This window comes from Amia ocellicauda, chromosome 15 (genome assembly GCF_036373705.1).
Source record: "Amia ocellicauda isolate fAmiCal2 chromosome 15, fAmiCal2.hap1, whole genome shotgun sequence".
NCBI lineage: Eukaryota > Metazoa > Chordata > Actinopteri > Amiiformes > Amiidae > Amia > Amia ocellicauda.
The window spans coordinates 4,225,592-4,241,505 of record NC_089864.1 but is presented as its reverse complement, the minus strand read 5'-3'; the positions used below and the strand labels follow the sequence as shown (position 1 = coordinate 4,241,505).

General features: G+C 43.2%; 1 protein-coding gene across 4 annotated transcripts in view; it reads right to left on the bottom strand.

Annotated features, from left to right (window-relative positions):
- Positions 1-4,724: 4,724 nt before the first annotated feature.
- The window catches only part of LOC136711094 (uncharacterized), a 28,729-nt gene continuing 17,539 nt past the window's right edge, over positions 4,725-15,914 (bottom strand). The window contains exons 2-5 of one of the 4 annotated variants that reach the window (XM_066687089.1): positions 12,588-12,640; positions 12,150-12,482; positions 7,181-7,477; positions 4,725-6,722 (exon numbers count right to left, since the gene is read on the bottom strand). In XM_066687089.1, coding sequence (XP_066543186.1) covers positions 6,592-6,722; positions 7,181-7,477; positions 12,150-12,482; positions 12,588-12,630 — 804 coding nt within the window. In that variant the 5' untranslated portion in view covers positions 12,631-12,640 and the 3' untranslated portion in view covers positions 4,725-6,591. Of the gene's footprint in view, positions 6,723-7,180; positions 7,478-12,149; positions 12,483-12,587; positions 12,641-14,630; positions 14,917-15,914 lie in introns of those variants that run through there. The other 3 variants (XR_010804704.1, XM_066687090.1, XR_010804703.1) reach the window with 3 other exon arrangements.

Genomic DNA, 15,914 nt, shown 5'->3' with positions numbered 1-15,914 from the left:
CCCCTCCCCAAAACCGAAATACATTAGTTAGCTTTAAAAGTTGTCTTGTGTGATTTAATGTTTATAATTAATTTAAATAGACACCACACGATCTACAGCTTTAACATTTAGGACAAGCTCAGTGGGAACAAAGTAAAATACTTTTCCTATGTTTGTCATAAAAGACAAATGCAATACGGCTCCGGCTGAACGATCAAATGATTGACGGTACAGTGAAAAGACAGAGTTGGATGGATATATTTAAGCGACAATTTATTGTTATTTGTATACAGCCTTAATGAAGGCAAACGAAGCAAAAGCACGGAATGTATATTCAATTGCGGTGTGTGTGACAGCGACACGGGACACCACAATCACATACTACATGCAGTTTACACACAAGTCCCAATAGTTACAACAGTGCGTGCAGTGTGGTCAGAGCAGGTGAAATGACCAGGACAGGGGCAGTTACAGTGCCGTGCAGAGCAAACCCCACCGTGCTGCTTCAGACTAACACAGGGCAACGACGAGCTGCAGCGTTCAATCACTCAGCGACACACCTGCTCTGACCCGCTGCACACTATTGTAACTGCAGTGTAACTTGCATACTCTTATATGTGATGTTTTGAGAAATGTCCTCTACATACTGCAGGGTGTACTATTAATTAAGTCTCGTCCGAGAGATGAGCTGCCAGTGATCGATAACTGACACACAGGCACAAGGGGAACGTGGAGGCGTTGAACTCCTACTACATGGAGGCACGCATAACCATTTTCTTTATTTGATTGTTTAATGGTTTGTCGATCAGCCTCGGCTCAGCGTAAATGGAAATGTGTGTTGCACCTGTGTGGGCGAGTGTGAGTGAACACCACAGCCGCCCCCCCGCCCTCGTTGGTCACCCGGAGCTGGGGGCTTTTCACCGCAAGAGCACTAGAGCAGACTCTCAACACCTACTCGCTCAGAGGGGCCCACCGCTCACCTATGGCCTCAGATACCCGTGGGAGTCTGTACGCCGCACTTCAAACATCATGCACACATCGAAACAAAAGGCTGCTTTCAAAACAGCCTGCTTCCTTCTGATTAACAGCCTCTTTTTGGTGCGCTGTATAAGAAAACGGTTCTTAAGCTGGGTTAAAAGCACAGCAAACCATGAGAAACCCGGTTGCTACAAATCTTATGGTGGTTCAGGAGTGAATAACAAACTGCAAGGAAAACAGGGTGAAACTGTGACACTAGGATTCAAAAAATGCTCAAACCAGGGCTTAATGTATTTGTTTATTTACTTATATTTTCCAGTAGAGACGGAGTTCATTGTCCAGGTCTCCAACACACTCATTCGTGGAGCTGTGGCTGTACTGGTGAGGTCCTGACAGTTTTCAATGTTAAAGCATGCCAGTCGCATTTAAATAATTTATAAAGATGCTATTGCATTTAGTCTTTTCTATGATAAAAAATCTCAGAGTAAGTGCACATGTTTTTCCTCTCTTGAGGTTGTGTTCTTTGGTACCGGACGTCTGTACGGATCTCCAGAGAGGTGTAACTCACATCACTGTCTTCAGCCTGAGAGACATCGATACGAAGTAAAAGAATAATTTTTGCCATTACCAGCACTGAGCTAAATTGCAATTTTTTTAAACATGTTGTGCATTGATGTAATAGCCTAGGAAGCAGCCTAGAGTGGTAACAGTAATAACTTTATTTTCTCTCTGGTGTCTTACAGCTGTAGCTCTTCACAGGTCACAGATTAATGCAGGTTGTTGGTGAACTCTGTTACAGGTATGTTGGCTTCGTAAGGCGTTTGTGTTGTTCAGCACTACTAATACAGCACTGTGGAGTAGTGGGGCAATGCGGTTGTACCCTTGAGCAAGGTACTTCAATTAGGTTGCACCAGTAAAATGCCCAGCTGTATAAATTAGCTTTCACCGTCCAGGATGTAGGAAGTCACTTACTGTACTTGTGTAAATTGGAATTTGTAAAATGTATTATTCTGAATTGCGGTTTTAGCTAAATTGAATTTGTAATGATTGATGGCTTGTACTTCACTATTTTGCACTTATGCTGTAAGTCGCCCTGGATAAGGCCGTCTGCCAAGAAATAAAAATAATCATCATAATAAAAATGAAAGTAGCCCTGGATAAGAGCGTCAGCTAAATGACAAATAATGTAATGTAATACATCAACAGCTGCACATACATACAAGAGGCCTACATATACACACACTCAGCCCTGTCGTCTTACTGTGGAAAGGGAATACATTTGCAACACAACACCGAGCAGGAAATGACACCGAAATGAAAATGACATGAAATGACACAGACAAGCCTGACACAGGGTGGCTGCGGTTTGTCGTAGAGGACGCAGACAGGGCTGTGAGAACAGATTGACACTGCCACCTGCTGGTCGCTGTTAGCAAGTCTTATTACACTCAATATTGCACCCTTAATGTCAATTGAAATTACCCAAAAGCGACACCATTGCAATGAACCAAGTACATTCAGAAAGTCCTCCAGGTGCAGGTTAAAATGTTCGCAACTGCTCAATAGACGTGTATAAATACATTATATATAGCCCCTTCCCCCAGGTGGATCAAACGACACGGTACATCTATCTTTTTAGTTAGATTCTGGTTGGCCCAGGAAGCCTAACCATGCGTTTCAGTGTACGCACACTGGCCCACAGCATTGAAGTGATTACAGACAGCAGTCACCCACGGAGCTCAAACTGAATAAATCACAGTCTGAAAAACCTTGTCAGACACCCTTTCAAATATACACAGAGCTTAGGTTAAAACCTTATTGCATTAGTTCTGGGAGGAAGGGTCATGGATCTTACAATTAGAACCTCCATATCAAAAGCCAACCAGCCCAGATAATCTCTCCCCTGTTCTCCTCAAAGAGCTCAGTCCATCCCTCTTTAGGCTGGTTTACACTGCGTCTCTGCGCACATGCGCGGTGTCTGCCAACATAGTGCACGTAAGAGACGCGTGCATAGGGGACAGTGTCGCATTAACATCAATATACAGACACAACACTCGGTATCTATGTGCACCTAGGATTGTGTGGATGTAAATTAACACCTACTGTTAATGACGTTATTTTATTATTATTATTATTATTATTATTATTATTACAGAAACTACACGCACACACACATACAAATTGCATCCTGTATGTGCAGATCTCTATTGTCTTGCTATAGTTGGCTAGAGACTTCACACTAGCACATACATAGTCTCTGCGTGTGTGAATTTCTCCTGCATATCCATTCTTATATGTTACTATATATTTGAATTAGATACATATATGGCGTTTCTGCTGTTAAACTCCTCAAAATAAATGAGCTATAATACGTAGCATTAGATTTGCACTTGATATAGCGCTCGTCTGGTCGGCTCAGCAACTTTCCTTTGGAATTCAATCCTGATCATGTTGTAAACCCGGGTCTCTGGATCAATGTCTTGATCATCGCTGTTTGATCATGATGCTGATTGTTCATTCCGTCCACGGAAAGCAAAGTACATTTTACCTTTTGTCCAAAATTGCCAAGCACGAAATACATGGGCATTTCGTGGGATAAAATGTGAATTATGTTCACGAAATGTGCAGTTCGAGCGACAAAATACTAGTTATGTGGACAAATGCGTTTTGTGGATGAGGAGATGCATTTTAAACACCTTCTTATGTCACACATGGCTTCTCTGCGGCGGCGGCTCTCAGAGTCTCCTGCTCAGCCAATCAGCGCTGTGACGCGCAGGACGCACTATTCGCACTATTGACTGCATCAGTAGCAGAAGCAGCATTGTGGTGAGTGGGACAGCAGGGATTGAGATTCTTTAATGGGGTGTGTGTGATTATCAGACATGGAAGGAGAACAACAAGCGAGTCAGACTCTCACTCAGGCTCTCACACAGAGGAAGGCCAAAACAAAATGTATCCAACTGGGCTGCATTCTTTGGATCAGTGGCAGTTGACCCTCCCACCCCAAGTTAAACCACACACTATAGGCCCAAGTGTTTTAAGAGGCATCAGCCGAAGTCCTAAAGGTACAGGTTGGGGTATGTACAAATACACAAGATTAGTATTTCTAGATAAGAACTGGTGGATTTGCAACTCTTTCCAGTGTTTTATTCACTTTTCTCTGGCTTGTCCTGCTTTGCAATACAGTTCTATAGGACACAGTCATTCAGGGCTTACTTCATAAACTGTCTGGATATTGGACATCAGACCTGTGGAGATCCATTCACTCCTCTCGCTTTGTTTCTCAAACCACTCTTCACCCGGGACACCCCAGAGACAAGCAGCACTGTCACTAAACCTGGATGTCCTTCACGCAGCATCAGAGAGCCGCTCTGCACTGACACTCTGTGCTCGTACCCGGGGCCAGGGCGGCTCACTGCGCCCCTCTCCACAGCGCACACTGAGACAGGCTCCCTCTCCTGCAGCAGCAAACAGCACCTCCACTGACTCTGCAGTGAACAGTGAGACGCACAGGGTCTGTGTCAGATTGCAGGGTGAGGGCATCTGTGACCTGAGACACATTAAGACAGGAGGCGATCAATACAGCTGCAAACAGCAATTTGAAAAATAGATCCAATTTTGGTTTTAATGAGTTCAATTCTGTAACCAGGTTTTTAACCTATCACTTAATATTTAATGTATGTATTAAGGTTCTTTAATTAAGCAATGAATTATAGCAGCATCACTCCCAAACACATGACCAAAAGACCACATAAAAGTTCAAAGTGTTATTTATAGAAAGTAATTTAATTTGACAGTAATTGTTACAAGGTAACAGCAGCAAGGAAAAGTGCATTAGTGATTAATAACAATTACTTCAATGTCAAGTTCAATAATGAAATGGAGCAATACATCAATACAGCAACTGATTAAAATGCATGCATAATTATAGCAGCAAAGTCAACAGTACAAATACATGAATATCAATACTAATGGTTAAAAACACATTAGGATTAATATAGCAGCAATGTTGTTTGTTTCAATTTAGCAGCACTGTTGTTCATTTCAATTTAGCAGCACTGTTGTTCATTTAAAAAAAGCAGCAATGTTGTTCGTTTTAATTTAGCAGCAACGGTTTTAAAGACACTAAGGTTTGGTTACACAAGACAGAATTGGTGTTATGATGAATCTGGCACCCATTCACAGGTCTGATGTCCACAGGTCCACAGTAGCTTTAGACTTATTAACAAAATACACGTTGTATTATTTACTACTGAGACATTAAACGCGACTGGGGAGTTGGTTATGATTAACATGAACTTGGTTGTCAGTTTTGCATCCCGATGTCTTCCTTCAATCCACAATAAATGCATTATCACGACCACATGGAAATATTTGGCATCTGCCTTTAGACAACATGGGGTGCCAAATATTTTAGCATCCCTGCCGTAATATTTGGCATGCCCTGGAGCGCCCTCAATCTCTGCGCATGTGCGAAATCAAAGTGATTGCTAGAGGATGCACGATATCGAGAGGGTGCCGGATTCATCATAACACCTGCCCTTAGTAGCAACAGTGTACAACAAAACCTCAAACCAAAATAAACACCAAATTGAACATCCCAATCATGAAAAACAAATTCACTTTCAGAAAAGAAACTTCACAAATCCAAAGCCTATGGTGCACCAATAGCAAAAATTAATTCAGTCCTAAGTGAGTGGTGTTTAAAACTACCAGATCAGTTTCCTCTTTCAGCTATACAAGACTCCATACACAAACAACCTTTGTGATGCATTAGGTTTAAAATAATGTTCTTGTTGAAAACAACCTTAAAATTAGCTATTTACTCTACACAGAAAGCACAATACAGACACACATTGCACTGACACGGAGCATGGATGGCAAAGTTATTTAAGAGCATCTAAACGGGATGCTTATCTCAATTACTTCAACTGGATCACTGAGTCCCAAATAGTACTGCCAGCATAAACCGAGATAGTGTTTCAATGTAGTTACACAGAAGCCAATTTTCCAACACTTACAACAGCCCGATCCACTATTAGCATCTTTCACTCCCTCCACACTCTGGGAAACACCCTGCATAGTGATTCTCTCCTCTTAAAAACACATACCTCACAAAAGAAAAGGCAATTCAAACCTTAATAAGCAGCTGGTGTTAACTATTGACACTAGTTTTAAAGGATTTGTTTTAAAGGTATAGCCTACAGCTTTACAAGTGGGTTCTACAAACTTACATATGGTGTAATAATGAAGGCTCATTAACTAAAATAGCCCCATCGGTTACACATTGAAGACTGATTTGAGATTACAAGATACACAAAACAGTGTTTAGTTGTACTCTGAATATTAAATATGAAATGTCTACAATTTTAGTGATTTGAAAAACATAAAAATGTATTCCAAGTGTACAGATCGTACAAGATACCTAAAGGTTACAAGATCACAATGATCTTGGAAAATACAAGAAAAAAAAATTCTTCCAATCTGACAACAGACATTAGCAGCAGAGAGAAATAAACAACGCAAGCAAATCTACAGCAAGCTTCGTGAGTTCCCTCCCCATCACACTCCCGTTCCCCTTGGCTATGGCTGGGGTGTGTCCGTTCATCATGAGGGCGGAGCTTTCTGTGCCCTTCAGGGTTGCCAGCTGCACATTGGGCACATGGGGCAGTGATGATACCGTCTGTGCCAACAGAGCAGAGAGAGTCCCAGCACTAAGATCAGCACTGTGATGACTGTGATCAGGACAACCAGGAACACCGATTCTAGAAGGAAAACAAAGCCGTAAAATGAATTTGGTCACTTATGAGTATTGCAGTAGAGGTCACTCAGAAGGGACAGCAGCACAGAGGTCCGTCCATTCAGCACATTTCTGTACTGATGTCAGGACCCTCAGTATGGACACTAGTCCCAGTGTTGTTTGGTTACACAGTGCAGTTCTTCTAAAAAATAAACCCTTTTTTATAATAAACCGTATACTACCGTATAATAAACCGTAGTTAGTTGACTGTAGTTCTACACTTCCCCCAGGTGGATCAGACGACACGGTGCACGTAGTGTTTTAGTTAGATTTAGGTTTTAGTGAGCCTGGCCTGGCATGGCTCGGGTGTGTAGTATCGGGTAGGAAGACTGAGTTCAGCGAACTCCTCCCCAGTCGCGGCTGAGAGCTCGGTTTGAAAAAAATTAGTAGAACAGTGGGTTGACTGGGGACAGGGAGACTTACTTTCTCCAGTGACAGAGACAGAGACGGTGCTGACGGTGCGGCCGGTGCTGGAGTCCCTCACTGTGTACTGGCCCTGGTCAGCTGCTGTGAGTGAGCGCAGGGTCAGAGAGCCGCTCTGCACTGACACTCTCTGCTCGTACCCGGGGCCAGGGCGGCTCGCTGCACCCCACTCCACAGTGCACACTGAGACAGAGGCTCCCTCTCCTGCAGCAGCGAACAGCACCTCCACCGGCCCAGGAGAGTAGAGCGGGAGAGACAGCGAGGCTCCAGACGGCAGGGTGAGGGCGTCTCTGTGAGCTGAGAGACATTAGGACAGAAGCTAAACCTTAACCTGTCTGTCTCACTGGCTCTTGTTCTATGGTTATGAGAATCACTAACTCCTGTAAAATATCCATCAACGTAACTTGGACCAGCACTGAAACAATAATGTGCACTACAATTACCTTAAACATAGTAACTCTGTCCTCCACAGTTAACCACCCAAGATCTCTGAAATTATCAGTATTCAAATATGTGCTGGCAGAAACTTAAGTAAAACTGTGGCAAGTTTGTTCTGAGAAGTCTGAAGTTCGAAGACTACCTGCTGACTTAAATTGGAATAAAGCATATGTTTTCAGACGTATCTTTGTTTCGTCACTAAATTATGTTTTTGTATATCTGTATTCTTGTATAATCCTGCCCCAGGATTTTAATCGGATCCAGTCTCCGCCCCTACATTGTATCTGATTTGGGCACTCTTCACGCAGAGCCATCGCATAAAACACTGACGCACTGCAATGCAATGTGTGTATTACATTTAATTCAGTCACTACCATCGCAGTGCTTTAAGCAATGTAAAGCATTAGTATTACATTTATGTGTGGCATTAAAATACTATGATTCACAATTTCACAGCATCCCATAATGCAATACCCTGATAACTTTTATATTACAACATATGTATTTGTTTGTATTTTGGCACTAGAAAGCTTCCATAAAAGCTAACCATGTAGAGTGCCTTTTAAATGCAGCACGTCCGAAACAAGGTTCTTTGAGAACCTATTATCATTCTTTCAATTACTATTATCATTCTGTGTTGACATTACTCCATGTTCCTAATAATACCTTAACTCTGTAGTTCCCAAACTGTGGGGCGATCCACGGTGGATCTGAAAGGTGTACTTTCACATCCACATTGCGCAGGCACACAGGAAGTTTCTCCGCTTCGCCTTCAAAGGCTGAGCATTTCAGTTTGTTGTTCTCCCCGTCACTAGACTCACGCACTTTTTCCAAGTGCATGGACATCGTGTTAGCCCCTTTCTGTTCCCAGGGGGCCCACGTCTTCAATTATCTAGAGGACTGGCTGGTCTGTTCTCACTCCAGGGAGCAGGATCAGAGCCACACGAACCTGCATCTCGTCCGTCTCTTTCCGAATTGGGCCTCCGGGTCAATCTAGAGAGGAGCCACCTGACGCCAACTCAGCAGGCACTCGATTCCATTGCCATGTTTGAACCAGATTCTGGTTCACAGAGTTGACCTCCATCCTGAACAGAGAGCCCTGGCAGATCCCACTACGAGTGGAATTGTTGTCCCAGGTGCAGGGCATGCTCTGGCACCCCAACCCAGGCCTACTCCAGCTTTGGGCCTGGATTCTGAGCGGGATCGCTTGATGGCCTGGGGTCTGTCAGATGCGGTAGTAGCCTCTATGCAGTCGGCGAGAGCTCTTGGACAGGGGTAGTCAATAGGCGGACTGTGGGCCAAATCCGGACCGCCAGACACTTTTGACTGGACTGGGAGAATAATTTTAATGAACAGTGTCATAGTTTGTATTCACCTAGAAGCTCCTACATCAGAGGTGGAAAAAGCAGATTTCCAATGAAGATGCATATTTCTAGCAGCACATACATCGAGAGTTGTGCATCCTCACAAGTTTCAATTACAGAGACCCACCAACACAGATATGTGATTGACAAGCACCAGAAACCTAGTGTCTAGTTTGCCTGCACAATGTTGGTTAATATATATATTAACCTATACCTATATTAAACTATATACTATACCTATATTAAACTATACCTTGACCAAGAAATTTGGACCCTGACACAAAGTAATTGACTACCTCTGCTCTATGAGGTTGCAGTTCTCCTAGTGCTGGCAAACGTTTAGGACCTGGTGCCAAGACAGGGGTCATGACCCAGTCCTATTACAATTTCTACAGGAGCTTTTGGACCAGGGTAAGTCTCCTGGACGCACTTTTCCAAGCACCATTTGAGCCATTGAACTCGGCTGAGCTGAAGCTGGTGTCACTTAAGACTGCATTTTTTCTGGCAATCACCTCTGCAAAACACTTGAGCGAGTTACACGCCCTGTCCATACACCCATCGTGTGTCTGTTTTGCGAGAGATGGGAGATGACCCTGCACACAACGACCTAACGCTGCGTTCCCCCGAAAATGCAGTCTCCATTCCATGTCAACAGGTCTACTGAGTTGATGGCTTTCCATCCTCCTCCCTTCTCTTCGGTGCAGTTGAGTCACACACAGGGCCAGGTGCTTTCAAAGCAGCGCCTCTCGCATTGGATTGTGGACACCATTACCATGGCCTATGAGTCCACCGGGACCCCGGTGCCTGAACAGCTGGTGGCCCACTTGACTTGAGGCGTTGCCACATCGTGGGCCCTTTTCCATGGTGCCCCCTTGGCAGACATTTGTGCAGCTGCAGCTTTGGCCTCGCCGCTAACATTTGTCCGGTTCTACAGGTTGGATGTGACGGGACCAGTCCCTTCCATTGGGAACCCAGTGTTGTCTGCAGTCGAGCCCCAGTAGCCTGCGGGATTTGTCATCTGCACCTGCACCTGTTAGAATATCCTGGATGGATCTATTTGAACCAAGTCTTTCCCTTCCACCAAACTATGCTTTCCAGTCGAGCACCCATGCGATGGCGCATGCGTCTGTAACGTACCGTGGGGCACAGGAACAGGGGACCCAGTTGCGGTGCATAGTAGAGGTGGTCAGACAGGCATGGGTCGGATAACGGCAGAACAGGGCAAATCAGGACAAGGCGAAGACGTGGTCGTGGTCACAGGCAAGGGTCTGGCGATCAGGCAAATAAGCAATCGGGACGATCAAGGTCATGGTTGGGAAGTCAAGCGGGAGGTCAAGATACAAGGCAACAACAAGGCTAAACAAGGCACGGGGAGAAAGCTAGGAATTGTAGATAGAGTTGACAAAACTTTGCAAAGGCTGGGAGTTAGTGAAGGGTTTATAAGTGGAACAGAAAACCAAGTTAGGAGGTGCAGGGCGAAGAAGAGGGTGATTGCAAAAGTTCACATGGGTTTCAGGAATGTTGACTGAATGATTGGAGCTGGGAGAAGTGACTGGAAAAGAAAGTTAATGGCGACATTTAGTGGAGAACTGGGGATGTGTTTTGAACTGTGACAGTGTCTGGCCTGTACCCCGCTATGTACAGATATTGTGTAAACAGCAGGTCTGTGGCTCTGTCCTTGATATAGTAGACAGGAGCATCACTGCCGCTGTTCCCAGCTGATGGCACTCAAGCTGTTCTTGCTGCTTCGCTGTGTATATAGTTCCTTGGTCAGCAGGTCTGTGGCCCGCTCTTGCTGTGTAAACGCCATGGAGCAGGGGACCGCTGCTATTGTTGTCCAGCTGAGGGCACTTTGAGCTTCTCCAGTGCCCCACTGTGTATATAGTTCATTTATTGACACGGTAAGAGCTGTAGTTGCCTTGCATTAGCTATGCTATTTGGAAGGCTCCAACAGCCCATGAGACGGTTCCTGCACACCGTGACTTATATAGTACATAGTGCACAAAAAAAATCCTGTGCCTGATAGCCTTGTGCCACATATTGTGCAAGTAGATATATGGCCTTGCTCCTAGCTGCACTGGTAGAGCAGCCGGCCTTGCTATTGTAAGCGGAGGCCATAAGATTTAACCTCTGTAGCCCTGCTTTCTATATGCTGATTGCAGACAGTTCCTGGTAAGAGTATGACTGCGGTCCTCGCACCTGGGCGGCTCGGGTGTGGCCCTATGGGGCCCTGGAATTACTGTCTTGAGTTATGTTGCCAAGGCCCCCTACTGGTATGCCTCGGGGCAGGCTCCCTTATCAGCTCGCTGCCTCCTCCCTTGCGACGGTTTTGTTATACAGTAATCCCTCCCCCTTGGCCAGTGCTTCCAACCAAAATGATAGGTTGCAAAAAAGGTTGCGGTTATCTGAAAAAGGAAGCACTGCCCAAGGGTTGCAAGGTCATGCGGGAGTCCTAGCACCCGGCAAAAGAGGATGAACCTGTGCAGACATCACCTTTTATACAAACAGAAACTGGAATGGAGATGTTTGAGTAACGTGTGCTGGGGCCAATGGCAGCTTTGATAGAGTGACGTTTTGATCGGGTTCAAACGGAAGTGTGCAGAAACCCCTCCCCCTTGAGCATTGCTTCCTTTTTCAGATAACCAGGGTTGCATTTGAAAACCAACCGTCTATACTTTGTCGGTTTTAAAAAGTCGGCAACTGCAGAACTACACATTTTTATAACAGTAGCAATATATATTTTAAATAAATGGTAAAATCATATGAAATGGAAAGAGGGTGTTATTGTATCTTCTGTAAATACATTGATTCAGGCTCACAGTCTCATTAATTTGAATGAGTAGATCAATTAAGAATAGGTTGAAAGAATAGGTTCCTGCATAGAAAGTTTCTGGTATTACCAATATAAATGGCCATTGAAAGTGTGAAAAGTGAAATGCAGACAAGTATGTAAGTGTGTGTGTGTATGCATATTTCCTTTGTTGGTGGGCTGTCTGCTTCTGCTAGGTTAGCAGAGAGTAAAGAGAGGCAGAAAAACTGGCCACAGACACCAGTGGAAACAGGGCACAAGTGGAGGCACCTGCAATATTAAAATGAGTAGCCTTGACAAAGGATATAAAGGAAGAACCACATTCTGCTGAGGGAAAAATAAACATTCACTCTCTTACCTGTGACAGTGAGACTAACATTTCCAAGAAGAATGTCCCGGTTTCCATCTCCCTCACAGAAACACTTGTATATCTCTCCATCAGTGAACAGTGTGTGCTGGAGGTTCAGAGAGAAGTCCCCCTGTCTGATCCTCTCCAGGGGAACCTCAGTCCTGTTCTCAAACCCAGAGCTGGGATAGGACTTTCCATAGACAAACTCATAGACGGGATGTGTTATTGTCTCCCATTTAATGTAGATCTTCTCTACAGGAGTCCCTCTGCAGGCTGATCCATCACAGGGCAGAGTGACAGAGTCCCCGACTCTCACTGACACTGAGACAGAAGCTGAGGAGACTGAGAGATAGAGAGGGAGACAGACTGAGACACAGCAACATCACTAGTCATGCTCTTGTTAACATAAAATAACATAAAAAGAGTAAGAAACAGAAAATCTCCTACCTGCAGTGATAGTCACAACCAGAACAATCCACCAGATCCACATGCCGAGAGACCTACAAAGAAGACATTATTAGTAGTAGTATGATTATTATGTTCATCATCATTATTATGTATATTATGATATATTTATTATTGGAGCTATTAGTTAATAAAATAAATGGCAAGAGCGTGCCAGGAGATAAATTTTGAAGAGACGGATCAGGGTTTTCACTGGAGGGGGCAGAGCCAAGGGGACTGGAGATAGAAAACTCAGTAGAGGTGAGGAAGAAGGAATGTCTATGTGGTGTCATTATCTAATTGTCATACACTCTTAATATACTGTAATTCAACACAAGTAAATGTAGTTAGACGTAATTGTGTGTGTTTGTGTGGGAAACGTTTTAGTTTGTGTGCATTTTAATTTATTTACCACATTGCAGTTAAACTGACAGGGATCTTTCATTAAATGTATTTTATTAAGTTTATTATTAATATGATATTATCCCTTACGCTCAATCTTCCGTATTTCAAAAGTAATATCACTTTCACATTAAATGTCCAGACATCTAATGTGAAATTGATATATTAAATGGCCCAGGTCGCCAAGGTAGATGTAGAAATGTGAACCCTGACTAACTGTGAACCCTGACAATTCAGGGAATCATAATATCTCCATGTTGTCGTTTCCAAAGCCCGCGACACACCGGCGCGTCGCGTCAAGATTTCTCCCACAGCAATTTGTGACGCGACGTTTGAGTGATGCGCGGCTCTCGACCAATGGCAGTCCAGTTATAGTGATGATATTGTACAGTATGGCACAGATGTATTAAGTATTTTATAATAATAATAATAATAATAATAATAATAATAATAATAATAACTGGTTTTCAAAGTTGCCTATGGGTTTTGAATCCAATGTCTCCTTCATATTAGGAAAGGAAGTTGATCCATTTAGCCTATAATTAATATAATTATCTCCGTTCTCCACACCCACCGGAGTTTATATCTTACTAAACTCTATAATCTCCGCTCAGCGGGGAGATTTGTTTGATCTGGCAGGTGGTCCAGTTCAGAACAGATCATAAAGCACACGCTAACAAAAATAAGCAAACAAAAAATGTTTAATCTCAATTACCGGATTATCGGATAAAACACCGTCAGCCATAAGGTAAGAGGTAACATAAGGTAAATGTTCTTTATTTTTAGAACTTTTTTTTTTTTTAAACCAAGTAAGGCGCTTAGTACAAAGGAAAAAGTGGACTGAGCACCGCTACACCAGTATATTCAGTATTGAATTGTAACTCAAAGGTTGTGGGTTCAAATCCTGGGTGGATTCTCTCTGGTGTCTTACTGCTGTAGCTCTTCCCAGGTCAATACAATTGACTTGCACTGGTGTGTTAATGCAGGTTGTTGGTGAACTCATAAGGCGTTTGTGTTGTTCAGCACTACTAATACAGCACTGTGGAGTAGTGGGGCAGTGCGGTTGTACCCTTGAGATTTCTTCAGTGAAATACCCAGCTGTATAATTGTAAATCGCTCTGGATGAGGGTTAAATTAAACAATACCTCATTTCACTGTGCTAATCACAGATCATACAGTGTTAAAACAGGTCTTATATCCTTCACGAAGTGCAAATGTTACATTTCCTATGCAAGGGATTCCCTGACGATGTCCAGCCGTGTTTTGACCTGCAAATGTTCAATGTCCCCCAATGTATCCTGTATCGTCCTGTAACCCTCGGTGTTTTCAGAGCTCGGTCTTGATCTTGTAGAAATATATTGCAGAAGAGCAGATATACAGTCACACTGTCAATGCTGCTTCATTTCTCTCTCCCTGAGAGGTACGAATGCGGGAAGCTTAAGAGTATTTCTAAAATGTGTATTATCCAATACACACAGTTATTTAAAAAGCTGGCATCTTATACATATACTCAACAGAACCAAGCCTAATGAAATAACGCATTTAATATTAAATAACTAAATGTGCATTAGCCACTTGGAGAACTACAGTTCGCCAGATCAAAACACAACAGTAAGATCGTATTCAAATCACTCAGCAGAGGCATTATTAAGGAATAATATGCACACATTTTATTCACAAATAGTAAATGAAACATTTAAAAGAATAAACGACAAACGTCTGATCTTGCTTCTCGGTGCTTGAGTTCCTGAATCATCTGGACACGACTGTCTCAATTCAGATCAGGGGCGTCGCTAGACTGCTGGTTTTAGGGGGGCTGAAGTTGTTTCCTCCAGTAAGACGGGGGGCTAACGGTCAAATTATATTGTGGGCTCCACTGAAAATGTTCGGGGCCGCAGCCACAGCAAAAATGTCTGGCGACGCCGCTGTTCTGTAAACAGATGAACAAAAAACAACGGTAAAGACATTCAATAAGCCGTATTCATTGTTATAACTGAATTTTGAATTGTCAGTATTGGGCTCTTTTTAAATAGTTATGTGAAAGTTCCCTTCTGTCCTGTAGCCATTAAGTTACATGTGTGGCTAATAACACAAACAAGCAACTCGTGTCTGCGGCATCTTCACACACAACGCCTGGACTCACTGAATATACAACGCGCGTCGCCAGCTCTGGGGAAAGTTATGCTGCAGATTTACAGACATGTAATATCATGTACTATTCGCCACATTATTATTGATTAGGCAGACGCGTTTCCATCGCCTATGGTCGCATAAACGCTTTATCCACAAATTTAAAGAGATAGTTTTGTCGAATTGTTTTGTTACCATCCAGCTATTCTAATTAGATAATGCTCACGATTTCATGAAAATGCTTGGATGGAAACATTGCTTTGTGTTTCCCCACGGCATATTAACTTTTGAAAATAAAATCAAGTGTCCTTGTACATTAATTAACTGTCTTGAACCACTTTTTCGTTACGTCAGGTATGCCTACACAGTAGATTTAGAACAAGCTATTTAACACTAGAACTGCCGATATTTCGTATACATACAATCGCATCTCCGCATCGGCATAATGTGCTGCTACTTTATTAAACAGATGTATGACGAAAATGAAAAACAAGGCGATGGAATAGTTTGCTTCATTGCAGCAGTAGGCACAGGCTTTTAGTTTCATTTTAATCGAATGAAAGCAAAACAACATTCAATGAATTGTAGGCTATACACCGGATTGACACTGTGAAGTCTCGCTAAAACTAAAAGACAAAACGCTGCTACACAACTCACACACCAATCTCAGGTTTCAGTCGCAATGGCAGTTAACTACAATCACTATTAACAGTAATGCAATGAAAACGCGTAACCCGACGTTTATTAGAGCCCGGCGAATAATACACGTTTTACGGTATATTTCTACCAGCTCTATAC